At 39.2% G+C, this 18,302-nt stretch overlaps 1 protein-coding gene across 3 annotated transcripts in view; it reads right to left on the bottom strand.

Moving 5' to 3' along the window:
- CDC14A (cell division cycle 14A) overlaps positions 1-18,302 on the bottom strand; it is a gene marked incomplete at both ends in the record, with an annotated part of 137,184 nt that overhangs the window by 105,981 nt on the left and 12,901 nt on the right. For 2 of the 3 annotated variants that reach the window (XM_084241616.1, XM_084241617.1), the window contains one exon: positions 13,042-13,117. In XM_084241616.1, coding sequence (XP_084097742.1) covers positions 13,042-13,117 — 76 coding nt within the window. Of the gene's footprint in view, positions 1-4,994; positions 5,040-13,041; positions 13,118-18,302 lie in introns of all 3 variants that reach the window. The other variant, XM_084241615.1, reaches the window with a different exon arrangement.

Below are 18,302 nucleotides of genomic sequence, written 5' to 3'. Positions count from 1 at the left end.
TCAGCAAACATCTGAATAGTGTAGTTACATATTAAATTAATGGATTCAAACAGTTATTAAGAATCTGCTATTTGCCACAAAACATATTGCATGCCAAATTAATTCCAAAATGAGCAATATAGTGTGTTGCACACATGCTTAAAATGAAGAGTACAAATAAAAAAATCTGTTAAAAGGAAGCCAAATTATTAATCAAAACTCAAATATAAAACAATGAGCACACAGACACAACTCAGTGAAATCTGCTCAACTTCCTCCTACTTCAAAACAGTTCAAATATTTTGACAAGTGGTTTTCAAAATACACACACCTAAGTACATTTTAATAGTTACCGATAAATACCTAACTATGAAAGCTGCTTTCTGCACCTTATACATTCACCACAGCCCGCATAGAATTTCTGCTTTTAGAGACCCTGTGGAAAAAAATGTCAACAGAGCTCAACCATACGTTTAGTTATCCTGCTATTTTCTAGGAAGAAATGAGACTCTTTCAACTCTGAAGTTTATTCTAAGATGAAACTACAACATAGAACCACAGAAAACATAGCTATGGGTAACTCTGCAATGAGGCTGCAATACCTCACCACCTCAAACCAGGCATTTCTTTGATAATCAAGAATCACATTTCTTCTGAAAATGGCACAGCCCTGTCATTGAACTTTGAAAAATAAGTATTTGCCTCATAGAGGGACGTTCATTACCAAAGTCCTTGTTTCCTGACACTTACTAAAATACTCCTAAGAAATAAAGAGGGGGAAAGCTACATTTTATTCAGGCAGTTCGGCCAAATTCATACACTGATGTAAAGACTTCAACTGTCTGCCTGCACATTGTATTTTACTATGTATTTGTTTGCCACTGTTGTGATCCATCATGAAGTTATGTTTGATTTACTCCAAGAGGAGTCAAGGCTTTTAAGAACTAAGGATCCTTATGGTCTTTGAATCTCAAACATGTAGCCTGCCCCCCAAAATTAGGAGTCAGGCTGAAACAAGGACTCAACAGCTCTTCTGGCTCCCAGCTTCTATTTACATTTCCTCATCCCCTAAAACACCTATGGGGAAGAAAACAATCAACAATCTAGCCTGAAGTCTGGATTATCTGTTTTGATGTTCTTTTCTACTGAGAAATTAGGTTTCATAATATTTAATCATGTGGAATTCAATTTACAAATCCATCTGCCAAAAATGACAAACTCATATTGCTGCTCTTTTATCACCAGTGGCCTATTTGGTGCTTTTTTTCCTCCCTAACTTTTTGTGTTTGCTTGGTTTTTGTTTTTCTCTCTCTTTCTAAAGTATATGCAATGCAGAGGCCATCCTGGAATGGAAGCCCTGAAACTGAAAGAAAAGAATTCTGAGGGAAGCTTTATTTTCATTGTGTAACTGTAATTTTTTCTAAGTATAGTGAAAGTTAAAATTTTAAGCACTTTCAAAGAATTTTTTTAACACTCTAAGTTTTCAGAAATCATGTCAGATAAAGACTATCCTTTACAAAGTCCACTGAGAAATTTTAAAATGTCTCTTTTGGATGTTGCTTACAGAATGAAAAACAACTACCTTTTTCCTTTTTTTTTTTTTTAATGAGGTAATTCTGTGTGACTTTTAGGGGAAAATGTAAAGCTCCCTACCTTTACCTTGCTTAGATGATTTTTGGAATTCAAGCATTTTTTTCCCAGGTAAGTCTCAAAAACACTATACTCAAGAAAAGATCGGCTTAGTGAAGCTTGCCCAGTATATGCTTGGTCACATCAGAGATAGCTGAGTTGTCACCTGAGGAATCAAAACTAATTCAAAGTGAATGACAAAGGACAAAACCTACACACTACAGGGCTTCTCCTAAGTTCCCTCCTGTCCTCACTCTTACCGGCAAACTTCTGCCAGTTACAGCAGCAATGTTGTTCTACACATGTCCTGTGTAGAATCTGGGGCTGGAATAAAAAATTTCAGGCATAACATTTTGCCAACTCTTTAGCTGATACTTTATATGACTGGTTGATACCCAAAACCAAAAGTAATCTGCTTTCAAATATTAAGTGTGTCCCTCTCTTTAAAAACAAACAAAAAATTACCAACTACATATGAAAATACCCTAGAAGAAACAATACACTGGAGATATTGATGACCAAAGCACCTTTAGAGGAATATTTGGTTCATCCTTCAATAACTTTCATGAAAGAACTTTATCATGCACAGAAAGGCACAGTCTGAAGATAAGATTTTATTTTATGAATGAGTCCAGTAGATATTTTCTCAGACTCTGGCTCGGTATCAGGACAACTGTCTCCAAACTCAAGAGCTGTCTCTTCCTTATTCTGGCCAGACTCCTCTGTGGTCTGTTATGCTGGGCAGTCCCTTAAGGAAGTCACTCGCAAAATTAGACAATCAACTGTGGTTTTCAGTGACTTCTCTACTGCAGATTCATTTGCTTTACATGAGAAACTCAGAAAATTATGAAATACTGTATATAATAGCAAGGGAATATTAGAAATTTGCAAAAAAATATATAATCTGAAAATACAGGGACGATATCAGAAGGAATGCTTGCCTCAGTCCTACTTGCCTACTCTAAAGCAAAGCCACACATGACCCATTATAAATTATAACCTGCAGTCACTATACAATATTTCAGATTTTTATCTGGAAGCTGGAATATATAGCCTTCTGACCCTTCAGAAGCTAAGTGAACACAGCCAGACCCTTACAACAGCAGCAACAACAGCTAACATTTTTCTGAGACTTGGCTAAATTGTATCATTTCCCAAAGCAACAGGAACAGGGCCAGATGGATCCAGTTTGACAGACAGTGACTCCCAAATCAGAGAGGGGCAGGGCTGAAATACCAGTATATGAGCACACAAGCCAAAAGCCAGAAAGGGTCTGCTGTGAACTTTTACACAGCAGGTACAGTAGAGAGGAGCAATCCAGAACTCTCTCACTAACCTTGATCATTTGGTAAATCTCCTTTAGAAGGCCATAACAAGTTTCATGGTTAAACATCTAAATAATTAGATTGCAGCGGTCAATATTACCAAAACATTTCAGAAATTAAAAAACAAACAAAATCTCAATAGAAATTGTATTATTATATTTCATCTTCTTAAGAGACTGGTTCACTATTACATGGAAAGCTTATTCAAATATGATTGCTGGGCCAGAGTTTCTGATTCAGTAGGGCTAGGCCTGAAAATGAGTCTTTCTAACAGGTTCCTTAGTAAAGCTGATGTTCCAGGGCCCACATATTGAAATCTACTACAGAAAAATAGTGCTCAGTTTTGGAAAAGAGCTGCATAGAAATATGACTGGCCCCACATAAATCCTAAAATACTGTCCATCTAGTCAAGTAGTCCCAATAGACATTTAAATTCTTAAAAAATCCAAATCAGGTCATATGCTTTTAAAAGCATGTTATAAAAAATACATTTCCCCAAATTCCTTACAAAACTTTATTACAATTTGTAAATTCATGCAATCCAAATGATAACACCTTAGGAATAAGTTTCCTTAGTGATTTGGTAACTAAGCTGCCTTAAATGGCATTTATTCCAAAGGTTCAAAATTCAAGTGTTATTAGGCACCAAGAATATGAAGTGGATCTATGGGCTAATTAAAAAAGCATAACCTATCTAAAGCAGACCTAGCTCCTACCTGCTGCTCCTATATATGAATCTGGACCCAAAATCAAATACTGAAATATGTAAAAGAAGCCAGAAGCCCAGAATTTTTTTAAAATTTCACAAATTACAGATGTTGATCATGAATTCAAAAATCTTAAATAGCATTCACCCTCAACAAAATATATCCAAAGACTGAATGTAGTCCATAATCAACCAGTTTACTGAATGTGGGTGCTGGGAGGTGGTGCTGAAGAAAATGCCATTGGTTCTATCAGAATAAATTGAGCAGTAACTGTGGGTCAAGCCCAGTGCTGAGATATGTGGTAACAACGGGAATGGAACCCCAGCCTCCAGCCTCCTAAGTGCTCACAGTCTAGATTATTTAAATAAGGGGAAAATCTGGCCAAGGCTTATTACAAAGGGAAAAAAATACCCAAGGATGCATTCACACACAGCAAGGACCAAAGGAAAGATCATAATTACTGGTACTTAAATAATTGTTTAATTTAAGAAGGTTAAAAAAAAATAAGCGTTCAGAATTGAGTATCTATAAATTAACATAATCAAACCTACAAAAATGTCCAGACCTATACTGCTTACCTGAGAGTCTGTTTTAGCATCTTACATAAATCATAAGAGTGTAATGCAGCATATAAATGTTTAACGTGCTTATAATCCAAAGTGCAACAATAAAACAATACAAGTTAAAATGAAGTACTGACCCCAGACATTTTCTGTCTGGCAAAGGAAAGCTATGTGAAAGGTTGCGTTCTCATGGCGTCACTCCTTGTGAAAAATGAGTCACAGCCACTCAGAAAGAGAAAATGATGGCATGCTACACAAATCACACATAGCCTCGGCTCTGGCGGGATGATGATGACATGCACGTGTCCAGCTTAGGACTGGAGATCACAAACTCTTCCACCATTGACAAACGAAAGGTAACGCAGTTGAGCTCAAAGCCAAAAAAGAAGAGTTAATAGTCAATTTTTAAAAAACACAGATTTTTAAGCAGTCGTTTGCCATGCTCAAAAGTAAAATCTTTAAGTCATTTGGTTAGAACACCACATTTCACATAGCTGTGTGAATCATTCTGATTGCGCTAAGGAAGAAATGAATGCGGTCTGGATAACACGCTCTTTAATAAAAAACAGAGCCCATGCACTTTCCTAAACAAGCAAACTTTGCCAATGACAGTGGTCAGACTAAGTACAGCACAGGGATGAAAGTGACCAAGGCATCTTACAGGTGACTAGGCTAGCCCAACAATGGCCGCAGCAATCAGCGCCTCCATAGCAAACAGTGGTCATCTCATTGCAAAAGCCATAAAATGAACAGGTCTTCCTGTGAGCAGCCATGACCTCTACATGTTTTACCTCCAACTTTCCCAGGAAAGGGATATTCTTGAAAATTTTCTTTGGCTGTACAAAACAAAATATGGTTTATGTTTTCATTGAGAGCTAGAATAAGACAAGTTGAACGATTTCCTTATAAAGAAAAAGATGTCTCTGAATGGTACATGCTGTTTCAAACCCAATAAACTTCTTTAATAACATGGCACATCTGGTTAAAGTAGAGAAGTTCACATGTCAAAGAAAAGTTGCTCATAAAGATATTTTATAATATAGGGCCTCCCTGGTGGCTCAGGCGGTTGAGCACCGCACTGTGAAGCCGTCCTCTACAGCACAGGTTAGATCCCAGCCGGCTGGGGAGAAACCCACATGGCACAGCAGACCTCTCCTGTCTCAGCCGCTGCTCCCCTCGGCAGTGTATTTCGTCGGACTGCCTGTTCTGTTCCCAGCTCTGGTGAATCCTCTCACCCTCCCGCGCATCTGGCCTGTGTACCCCAGTTCTTGTATAAATAAGTAAATCTTTAAAAAAAAAAGATATTTTATAATATAGTTGAGGGCATTTGGGATTCTCTAAGAAAGCGGATCGTGGCTAAATATTTCTGAAGGGCTCCATGTCTTACAAACTCAGTATGCTCACCACCAAGCGAGTTCACACTGCTTTAGAACACTCAAAACCTCTTTAAACTACATGAACTGTCCCCAGAATGTAGCTTGTTCTCCTCTCCCCCCCCAAAAAAAAACCCATAAACCTGAAACAGAAGATAATCTCATGAAGAAATCTCGAAATGTTGTGTCGTTGTAACGAGAAGGTGGTCTGATCATTATATCAAAAGAGTTCTTGTGTACAACCACCTGACACCATGGCAGGTGCCTAGTTACCAGCTAGGATTACTGCACTGATTGATTAAGCAACAAGGACATTCTCTGAGCCCCACCATCTGCCAGGTACTTTCAGCACTTCAATATAATCACCCATTTTACCAGGCCCACCCTCCTCCTTTTACCATGAAAGGGTGATGTGGGATGTTTTGTATAGCTTAGACACCATTTCTGCCCATATTCTCTTAAACCTTTTAAAAACAATCCTCGAGATTGTTCTGTAATTGTTCTGTTGATTCATAAGCAGGTATATCGTTTAAAATCACTGCCCTACAAAAGGTCTCCTTTTTTTAGTGAGACAGATTCTCCCCCCCCCCCACCCCAGAGATTTTATTTTTCTCTGAAGAAAGTAAAATCAACAGTTAAAACTGTGTTGGCTATTTCAGGAAAAGCAGATTCAACCATAAGATGTTTATAAACGTTACAGATTATTATATCAGTAATTCAAAGATTTTTTTTAATTGATTATGTTTGGGGAAATATTCTGCTTTATCTTTCTCTTTTCCAATCCCTGATATTCCAGCAAGGTGGTCTTAACAATGTCTGTGCCAAGAATCCCTTTGAAAACTTGATCAAAGTTAGGAATTCTCTCAGAAGTAAAATGTAAATACATACAACATTTTATGTGTAATTTCAAAGGTCTATGGGCTCCTTGAAATAGCAGATTAATAATTCCTGCTCTAGTCTATCAATCATTGATGGCATTTTACATAAATTAATATGCAAAATTGTTCTTACTTCAAAAAAAAACTTCCCTTTTTTGACTGCTCTCTTCATTAGAGTAATTATTGACCACAAAAAAAGCAAGCTGAATAATCCTTAGTACTTATACTTTTTAGACTGTAGTTTAAAACAAACAAGAGGGGTTTTTGTTGTTAATGGCAGTTTTATTTTTGATTTTTTAATCTAAGTAGCTGTTTGATGAATAATAATTTTTTATTCTAATCAATATAATTAAAGCTATGGCCACTGGGCATGGATGTCAATTACATGTCAATTTAAAAAAGAACTAAGAAAGCCAGGAATAGGATCCATACTGACAAATATATACACACATACACAAACACACTCACACACACAAATAGCAATAAATTGTCAACTTGAAAAAAATACCTTTTGACATATAAAAATTAAGAAGTTGGGGGTTCCCTGGTGAAGCAAGGGATTGAGATGCAGCCTGTGAGGCTCTTCGCAGCCTCTGCCGCATGAGTTCAATCCCCCGGCCAACAAGGGAGCAACCCACATGGCACAGCAGATCTCTCCTGTTTCACCCACTGCTCCCCTCAGCAGTGTATTTCGGTCAGTCTGCCTGTTCTGTTCCCCACTCTGGCTCTGGTGAATCCTCTCACCACCCCCCCCCCACACACACACACACTCTTCTGGCCTATACCCCAGCTCTTGCATGCATAAATAAATAAATCTTTAAAAAAAAAGAAGTTTAGGTATGTAATAAAATGTACTCTAAAACATTACCTATCTACGTAAGATCTCAAATAAAGGGGGAGAGGAATCACAAAAGCTTTATTGAAAGAAATAAAAATTTCCAAAGTAGAAAATAAATAATACCTCAAGGAGCTAAGAACCACACAGTAAAAGAATTCTAAGAAGCTGTTTTTGGTGAAAATAGTACCAAATAATTCAGAGAGGGCCTCCCTGCTGGGTGCAAGGGGTTAAGCACCGCACTATGGGGCGGTCTGTGACCTCTGCAGCACGAGTTTGATCCCTGGCCAGCCAGAAAGATACCCACATGGTGCGGCAGACCTCTCCTGTCATGCCCACTGCTCCCCTCAGCAGTGTCTTTGGTCCATCTGCCTGTTCTGCTCCCCGCTCTGTCTCTGGTGGATCCTCTCACCCACCTGCATCTCTGGCCTGTGCCCAGCTCTTGTATGCATAAAATAAATAAATCTTTTTTAAAAAGAAAACTATTCAGAGAGGTAGAGAGTTTGAGGATCAAGTAAATGCCCTCAGATTTGATGTTTAAGATACCACTACTGCAGTCTGAGTACAAAAGCAAAACCTTTGAGAAAGCAAAGGAATAACCACAGAGCTAGAATGCAAACATGCTGAGGAGAGACTATACTGAAACCTCTAGAAGCAAAAGGATAAAAGAAGATTTTTAATTCAAGGATGATGATACAGTCAATGGAAGTTTCTGAGCTGGGCACTGAGAACACAAAGTCATAACGTATGCCTCTATCCTTCAGGAGCTCACAGTCTACTGAGAAAAATAGATGCAAACAGGTAACTCCAATTCATCAATACTAGAGATCTAAAATGAGTGACCATGGCCTACTGTAGGCTACAGACATCAGCAGGGAGGTCATGTACATAGAAAACAGGGAGCCTAAAGGTCTAGAGACAACATGAAGGTAAGAGAGATGCAGCTGTTGGGGAGCGGGGGGTAGCAGGGGGTATAAAAAGAAGGCTACATTCAAAGTAGGAAATCCTGGAGTCTGAATCCTTGAAGCAAAGCAGCTGGAGTGTCAGTAACAGTCAAAAGAGGCCGAAGAAACTCAAAGCCACTCGAGGACAACAAGGTGAAGTCAGTTGGAGCAGTTCCGTGAGTTTGTGGAGATTATAATCCAGAGGCTACGGCTACCACCAAAGGTGGAGAGAAAGAGCATGAATAATGCAGTCAAGGGGGCCTCCCTGGTGGCCTACAGATTAAGTCTCAGCACTATCAATGCCACAGCCTGAGATTAATCCCCAGCCAGGGAGCTACCCACATATGGCACAGCAGACCTCTCCTGTCTCGTCCACTGCTCGCCTTAGCAGTGTATTTCAGTAAAACCCACCTGTTCTGCTCCCCACTCTGTCTCTGGTGAATCCTCTCATCCCCCACACCTCTGGCCTACAACCCAGTTCTTCTACGCAAAATTAAAAAAAAAAAAAAGAGAAGAATGCAGGCAAGAGTCATGAAATCGGTCCTCCCTTGGTGGCGCAGCGGTTGAGCGCTGGGTTGAGAAGCTGCCCACAGCCTCTGCAGCGCTGGTTCCATCCCTGGCCACCGGCAAGTGTCCCACATGGTGCACAGACCTCTCTGGCCACCCGCAGCTCCCCTCAGCAGTGTACTTCGTCAGTCTGCCTGTTCTGTTCCCCGCTCTGGCTCTGGTGAATTCTCTCACCCTCCCGCGCTTCTGACTGTACCTAGTGCTTGTATAAGTAAATAATCTTTTTTTTTTTAAAAAAAAAAAAGTCATGAAATCTAGCCCTGACTTTATCTAGCAGCCTTGAAACTCACATGCCTCTCCCAGGCCTCCCATTTTGCGCCTATAAAATAAGGAGGCTGGACTAAATGGCCGTTTAGATTCCTAAAGTTATAATGAACAGCTTTGTATTGGAATAATAGTTATGAAGTTGAGAAGATATTTATAAACTTTGTTGAAGAACTGTATCATATTTCCTAACAAAATTCAAATATGTTACACTAGTGACTTTCTTATGTGTAGGACTTCAAGATTCACACAGCTCTTTTCATTATTATCCACCAATCTGAGAGCTCTATAATCCGCAATTTATAGCTGAAGTAACAGATTTCACAAGGCTAAAGCAACCACAAGCCTTGAATTGATAAATACGGTTTCTCCTAAAACAGATTCTAGATGGCGTACTTCGTTGAGATACCCAACTTACTAACATTTGGTTTCAAAAATTTGTTCCTTCGGCAAGTAACAGGATGCCCAGTAATTACTAAAGCTAACAATGGCATTCTAAAATCCAACAGATTACCTATCTACTGAAATGAATAGGAGGTACTGTTTGACTTTATTAAACTTTCATAATGTTGAAAGAAAGCTTTATAAATGAAGACAAATCCAAATATATCCTTGTGTATTATTTAATACAGAATATGGCAGAAAAATAACCTTAACTCTATTCATCTAGTCTTGTGTAACTGATATAAGTAATCACTGAGTCAAGCCAGAAACTTTATTTTTTTTTTCCTAATAATGATTCCTTTCCCTTCTACCACTCAAGATAGTAGTCACGTCCCAAGTTGTTAGTTTTGATACCCAGTTTATGCCAACTACATACCAACTAATGAAGAAAGCAAAGAAATTCCTAGGTACTCAAAAGGAAGAACAGCTCATTTATGAACCATCCTTCCCTTGCTAACTCATTAAAAGTGCATTTTTTAATATCATACCAAAGTTTACTGATTACATGAAACAAAATGTTCTTTAATGAAAAAGACAAGTTGCATTCATAAAAGATGGCATCTACATTCATGACATAGAAAGCAAAACATAAATATAAAGAATAACTAAAGTGAAAAATTTAATATTTTAGAAGCTATCAACAGTTGCACAAAACCTGCACATTACATACTCTATTGCTTTTAATTCCATCACTAAATTATTATGAATTTGCAAACTGAGGCTTGAATTTATACTGTTATTGGTGTCTGTGTAGTAGGAAAGGAATTTTTGTTTTCAGTTTAGTATAAACATCCTCAAACAATGGACTATTACCAACAACATGAAAATTAGCAGGATGCTTTGACAGTTCAAAATTATTGAAATGATGGGTATATGAGCCTATTATTATAGTTATTAAACTCTTTTCCCTAGTGAATACAAATATATCAATTTCATTTTCTGAATTACAGGGAATGTTCTCAATTGTGAAAAATGTAGACCAAGTTAGTTAAGGGAATTTGCATACATCTTGTCAGATAATAGAAATTAATTTCTAGAAAAGTTGCTGGCAACATCTTATGTTACATGATTACTGACTAAAGATCTCTCTTTGGTATCATTCCATGACCATTTAGTACATTGAGATCAACAGCAAAAATCTGTGAATTCATAAACAAAACACATTCGATGGAAATTCTCCATCATCGATTCCTTTATACCTAAGTACAATTAAAATCATTCAAATAAAAAAATGATGAAGCAAATCAAAAAATAATATATACAAGGCATAGTACTATGTCACATCAGTAACATTTTTCCCAGGGGGGGAAAAAAACAGCCCAGGATTATTTAGCTCTTATCCTTAAATCATGCTGTGCAGTATTTTACCTTCCAAACCGAAACATGACATTTAAGATGCTTATTTAGAAAACTGGGAGAAAAGGACAGACATTTCTATGTGATGAAATAAGTCTAGGAAAACTCGGAGGCCAGGTAGGGGTCACTTTTTATCACACCAGCCTAGAGTTGAAGGGTGTGGGCGGAGAGGAAGTAGCAGTGTGAAGAATGAACCCTGGACCAACCCAAGCTGGTCTGCTGCATCCCCCAGACCAGCACCCACATTCTGCATCCATCACGCCCATCACCATCATGCACAAGATAAAAGCTAAAGGGGCTACCAAAGGAAGTAATGCCAAGGTGAAGAACAAGCCACAGAGAAAATCCACAAGGTTATCTAAGTGTTCCTCCAAAGCCAGGGCTGAAATCTAAAAAGGCCCCTGCAAAGAAGGGAGAGATAGGACCCAATTGGAAAAAGAAGAAAGCTGATGCTTGCAATGAAGGGAATTATCCTGCAGAAAACAGAGATGCCAAAGCAGACCAGGGAAAGGCATGACTTTGTCGGTAACTTCTGCTGAGTGTACAGTCTGAAATGCTTTATCAACTTTCAGAAAAATGAAAAATCTGTTCTGTTTTTTAGGGTTTGATGTTTGCATTCAGAACACTTAATTGTTTGGGAGGGAAGAGCATTAGTCACTAATTGAATATCTCCTGGATATCAGCTGGGTTAATTTTTGTTGTTTTTTTAAATTTATTTATTTATGCATACAAGAGCTGTGGTATAGGCCAGAGGTGAGGAGGGTGAGAGGATTCACCAGAGACAGAGTGGGGAGCAGAACAGTCAGATCTACTGAAATACACTGCTGAGGGGAGCAGTGGACAAGACATGAGAGGTCTGCAGCGCCATGTGGGTTAGCTCCCTGGCTGGGGATTGATCTTCCAATAGCTTAATAGTGCTGAGACTTAACCCCTTGCACCACCAGGGAGGCCCCAGCTGGGTTAAGGGGGGAAAAACACTTTTCCCTTCGAGTTCCTCTTGATTCCCAGGAGAAGGGGTACCTGGATGCTGGCACATATTAGTCACTTTGGCACAAACACCTTATAGATGGAGAAAAACTAAAACTCATTTTTATGTTCTCTTCTCCCTCTCTGCCTTCAGCATAGACTTGGTTCCCTTAAACCCACAGACCTGTTGAGAAGTGACTTCAAAAAAAAGTGGTTATATCAAGCACTCTGGACTTTCCAGCACCATCGAGATGGCATCCCTCCAAAGAGAAGTGGTTCAATACTGAGGATCATCAGATGATAATTCTGTCCATTTGTGTTTCATTTCCCAAAAGTCAGGGTTGGCTGTAAAAAGTTGCTAAACAACATGTGAAGTGTAATATGTCAACCCTCACTCAAAACTTCCCCTGGTCAGAACATCAAGTGAAGACTTCCCTGGGCCTCAGGGTGGTATTCTGATTTTGATAGTCCATAGGAGAGGGAAGTTTGAAAGTTGTTGTAGACTGTTAATACTTGTCTGGCACTGTTCTGCCTGAAATACCATGATTATTTGTGGAAAGTATCTTTAACGAAACTGGAGAGTTTGAAAAAAAATGCCATGTGTTAAAATTCACATGTAAGTACAAAAAATGAAACTGGGCACCCCTATAAAATCAAAAATATGGAGGAACACTAAATGTATGACCCAAATTCTAAGCACATGGAAAGTTCATGCTCTACTGCTAGTTCATCTGTCTCACCTGGCTGTTAAAACTAGGGAGACGACATTCAAGAAATATGCCAAAATTTCAATCTCAATCTGACAGAAAAAATTTATGTTCCACAGGTCCTACCAGACAGTAATGAGTTCTTTTATCACCTGATATCAGTGTCTAGAAGCAGACCTGAGGCTTCCAGAAAAATCATTCTAGAAGGGAATTTGATAGAGACTCATTAATGACAACCTGAAAGGATTTGTGCTTTCTTTCTTAGCTCGCTATTCCAATGACTTCATTCAGCTCATATTTCAATTCATCCTGAAAAATGAAAGAGGTTAACATGTCCTTTGTGGGGTAATCAGGAGGATCAATTTCAACTTCTAGGTGAACTACTCACATAAATTTCCAAAGATCAAAATTACCTAAGTAAATGGTGTGTGCACAGCAATCCCCGATCAGATTTCACAGTTCAGATTTTCAATACCAAAATGTAATCAACACTACAATACTCACTTTTAGTTTCTTGTTTAGTTTACAGCAGTATCTGTACACCATTGCCAAGTTCAGAGGTCCAAAATCTGCATAGAAACTGAGATTTTTTTTAAAAGCAGTAGTTAGTAGTAGAAATATAGTTTCTAGAAACATCAGTGCTTATTTTTATTTTCAATTAAGGTGATAATCAAATTTTTATTATCTTCAGGGAGAAAGGTCAGCACATCATTGATTCATAGTAATCCAAATAATTGTATCACCCTACTAACGCCATCCAGTTATTGTAACTGGTCTGTTAACTGAGAACCAATTAAACAGCTTTAAGTCCCACCTCCATTTATCTCCTTGACAGGATGTTAAAAGGATTGAGAAGCAGGCATGAAAAGGACCACCACAACCATAATATGTACGTGGCTGACATGTCCTCGGTTCGTTTCTTTACAGATCTACTTAGTCATATTCATGAGCTCTGGGTTCGAACTGCAACTCTGCCATTCAAATGGTGCTTCAAATATCTTAAACTCAGTGGTCTTTTTTTCAGTTTCGTTCTGCCTCAACTTCCTGTATTATATGATATGCTGGCTCACCTCCCTCTGTGTACCTCATTACATCTTCAGAATACAACACTCATGAGATCTCGCCCCTCCAATGTCAAGTGTTTAACTAAGAACCCAGTGGAAAAGAGATTGCTCCTACGCTGGAGACCCATCACAGTCTTTTTCATCTTCAACTGCCTAACGGACCTCAAATCTACAGATCCCTCCAACACTGGGAACTCAGAATGTATAAAACTCAACCCATTTTCCTTCTAATCTGCCCTCCAGAGTAAAAATATTTTGCTTCTCCCAGTAGCTCAGGCATGAATCTCCCAACCACAATAGGACACAAATAAATCCTAACTGAATTCTCATATATCAAATTGGCTAACATTCCAAGCAACCCCTTCTTTATCCATTCCTACTTTAACAACAAAAGTCTAAATCTTCATCTCACATCTTTACTGTTTAAATTGTCTCTTCCTCATGCTCAATCACCCTACATTCCACTCTAGAGATTAATCTTCGTAAACTCTCATATATCCTCCCACTATTCAAAAAGATTTAATGGTTCCTCATTCCCTTCAGAATGATTACTTGGTCCAGCAATCAAAGTCCTACACGTCACATCTTTCACTTTCAGGCTGAACACATCTCCTACAGGTCCCATATGGAAGCTTCATTCTAACAAATATGAACATTCCTCATTCTCAAGTACTCCATGCATAGTCTTTTTTTTTTAGGATTTATTTATTTATGCATACAAGAGCTGAGGTGCAGGACAGAGGTGCAGGGGGTGAGAGGATTCACCAGAGACAGAGTGGGGAACAGAACAAGCAGACTGACGAAACACACTGCTGAGGGGAATAGCAGGTGAGACAGGAGAGGTCTGCTGTACCATGTGGGTCAGTTCCCTAGCCAGGAATCAAACTCATGCCCATAGCTTCATAGTGCTGAGACTTAATCCCTTTCACCACCAGCGAGGCCCTATGCATATTCTTAATCCAAGCCTATGATCACATTGGTCTCGTGGCCTGAAACACTCTTTTCTCATTCATTACCTGTAGCTTCCTCAAAATCCAGTTCTAATCCTCCCTTCTCCTTTTATACAGCCTTTCCAATCACACTTAGACAACACTATGCGTCTCGCAAATTCCCAAAGTGTAGCAGCTGAGCCATTCGGGTATTACACAGATTATCACACACCATGAATTATCTTATGTATGGGCCCGACCTGCCCAACTACATGTAAACCTCTCACTCAGAGATTGTATCTAATACCTTATGCACTTAGTAGGATGTTCTGCTCATAATATAAAACATCAACAACTAAGTCTCCAGTATGAATATTTTTCTCATGGAGGTGCAAATTCAATTTAGCCTGTACCATAAATTAAATAAGCCATAAACTACAAGTTTATAAAAGATCCATCCCCCAAAATGCCTTTATTTTGTGGTTAATTTTTTTTTTGCTACTCAAATTCCACTATCATAGTTACATCATTATACTACATCAAAACTAGCAATAATCACTTGTCTTACATAAGAGCACTAAGCTTGTACATTTTATCCATTATATCGGTAATGTTTTAGAATTTATATTCCACATAACACTAAAATTAGCTGTCCTTCAAACAGTCTTCATGACAAGAAAAGCAGAACAATGGCAATACCTGATGGGTACTCAAATACTATCCCAATTAAAAAGAGAGAGAACAGGTCTCCCTGGTGGTGCAGCAGGTTGAGCGTAGCGCTGTGAAGCTGTCCACAGCCTCTGCAGTGTGGGTTCGATTCCCAGTCAGCCAGAGAGATACCCACATGGCGTGGCAGACCTCTCCTGTCTCACCCGCTGCTCCCCTCAGGAGTGTTTTCAGTCCTCTGCCTGTTCTGCTCCCTGCTCTGTCTCTGGTGAATCCTCTCACCCTCCCACTCCTCTGGCCAGTACCCCAGTTCTTTTATAAATAAATAAATCTTTAGAGAGAGAGAGAGAACACAGAATTGCCAAAAAGGAAACATGCAATGATTTGAGATAAAAGGGTCTTGATTTACTGCTAATGTTTCCCTCAAGGAAACAGGTTGCTATAAAAATGTCAGAGAGCTACACTCCCAGGTTAAGGGTGGAAGAGAAACATGCAATCTTAACCTAGATGATCCCTCATATATTTGAAGCTCAAAGGGCCAGCTTTTTTATCCCAGAAAAGGAGTAATGGGCTTCAAGTCACACTAAAAAAATTTTTCCAAAAACTTTGCACAGTCAAGATTAACTTAGATCAGCTCTCTCAGAGTCAGAACTGTTACAAAAATAAAGTAACAAACTCTGTAAAGGTCCTTTATATATTCTTTTCTTCCAGTGCATACAGTTCTAAAAATATATATGTGTTTATAATAATATGGTTTTGTGTGTATTGTTTTCTAATAAGCTAAATATATTTCTAAAATGTCAAGATCATTGGGCACAAAAATAATCACAGTTGCTGACACCATGCCGAGTTATCACTGAAGTTAGTGATAAAAATAAGATGCCAGGAACAAAGAAGACATCTCCCAACAACATGCTGCTTTGCTAGAATCTTCCTCACCAGTGGTGGAAAAATATGGAAGCACTGATAAGCCAGACCTAGAAATACTAGAGGAAAACATTAAGATAAAAAAATCAATTGACACTTTCAAACTGTTAGAAAGTATAAAATATGTACTTGGGCACCTGGAATCAAGTTAGGAGAACAAAATTGCTGGACTCAAGGTAGAGGAGGAAGAGAATTGGAAGATCATCACCCCAGGGATAGTGGAAAGAGAAGGAGAAATAGATAAGCCCAGTAGAGACACAATTAAGGAAATGTATGGCTGAACATCTTAAGTCTGAAGGCAGTGGACAGCATCTTCTCCATTCTGGCCATTTCCAGAGATTCCCAGTACCACAACCAAGCCTGAGGTCACACTCTTATGGGAGGGAAGGAGGGGGAAGCTGGCCTCTTGTGGGCAGGGAACACTGTGGTTATATTGTTGTTGTTTTTTTAAAGATTTATTTATTTATGCATGCAAGAACTGGGGTACAGGCCAGAGGTGCAGGGGGTGAGAGAATTCACCAGAGATAGAGTGGGGAACAGAACAGCCAGACCGACTGAAATATACTACTGAGGGGAGCAGCAGGAGAGCCAAGAGAGGTCTGCTGCACCATGTGGGTAGCTCCCTGGCTGGCTGGGGATCGAACCCGTGCTACAGAGGCTGTGGACAGCTTCACAGCGCTGTGCTCAACCCCTTGCACCACAGGGAGGCCCTGTGGTTATATTGTTTTACTGTTCCAGAGTAAACTCTCTCCTCAGAATAAATACATGAACAAAGGATGACTCTCCCTTACCTATTTGAATATTTCCTCTTATTACTACACATCAGTAACAGAAAGAAACTCATGAATTAAGTGAAAGTCAATCTATTTTTAATTCCATATGTGTAAATGGCTAAAATCTTATGTTTTCATGTTCTAACAGGAAAGAAATTAAAACAATTGTAGTCCTGAAATCGGGCTGGGAGGGGAGGGAGAATCATCTACTTATGGGGAAGACGAAGAAAGGGGAGCTCAGGGTGAGAGCAAATATTTACCAGGGTCACCCACTCTCTACTGGGCCACCCGCTACCTACAACATCTAGTCCTATTTGAAGAGAAATAGAAATTGAGCCTAGAAGCCTTTTGTTATATCCAGTATGTCTAGGTCTTCTCATAAGATTTAGGAAGTTTGTGATGTATCATTATTTTGTGGTTTTGCTTTTTTTAGCAAACTCTAACTTCAGTGGGTCCATTCCCAGAGGAATCATTGTTTAAAACACTGTTTCATCTGAAAATGTTCAACTCCTCAGCAAGAAGATAAGCTATATTCCAAGCAATAATAACTCAACAAAATGTAAGAGCACTTACTCCAAGCACTCCCAGTTGGCATACTAATCAAGGAGTGCTGATAGTACACAAAACAATAATAACTACTTCATAAACAGGATGAAAAACTTCTTAAGGCTTGTCAACTCTACCTTTACCAACACTGTGGACACTTTTTGTTCATTCACTCATTCAAATATTGAATGAAGGGGCCTCCCTCGTGGCGCAAGGGGTTAAGTATCAGCACTATCAAGGCATCACCAGCCACTGCTGCACAAGTTTGATTCCCAGCCAGGGAGCTGACCCACACGGCACAGCAGACCTCTCCTGTCTCACCCTCTGCTCCCCTCAGCAGTGTATTTCAGTCAATCCTCCTGTTCTGCTCCCCACTCTGTCTCTGGTAAATCCACTCACCACTCCACACCTCTGGCCTACACCCCAGCTCTTGTATGCAAAAATAAATAAATCTTTAAAAAAAATTGAATGAAAATTTACTGACCACCAGTCACTAACCACAAGGAACTCACAACTTAATGAGAAGACAAGCAAAAATCTTACTACAGTGTGAAAAATGCTAATATGGCCATATCCACCCACCCTACCCTCTCCACCCCCCCCCCCCCAAAGCACAGTGAGAGAGAAGAGAGGTAGAGAAACAGAGACAGAGAGAAACTTCAATGAAGTTGAGCAGCACAGCCCCCTGAACTACACCAATACCTATCAGGAAAAATACCACTGATTCTTCCCATCAGTGGAATATTATCAGCAGCCCTCCAGTCAGATGATAAAGTTCCTATTTATGGCTGAAACTTATAATGATGAAACTTAAAAAAAAAACCCTCAAATGTTCAGCAAACACTAAGATCAAGGTATAA

This window comes from Talpa europaea (assembly GCF_964194135.1).
Source record: "Talpa europaea genome assembly, chromosome: 9".
Classification (NCBI taxonomy): domain Eukaryota; kingdom Metazoa; phylum Chordata; class Mammalia; order Eulipotyphla; family Talpidae; genus Talpa; species Talpa europaea.
Note: the sequence above shows the minus strand (reverse complement) of the source record. Positions and strands in the feature narration are given on the sequence as shown.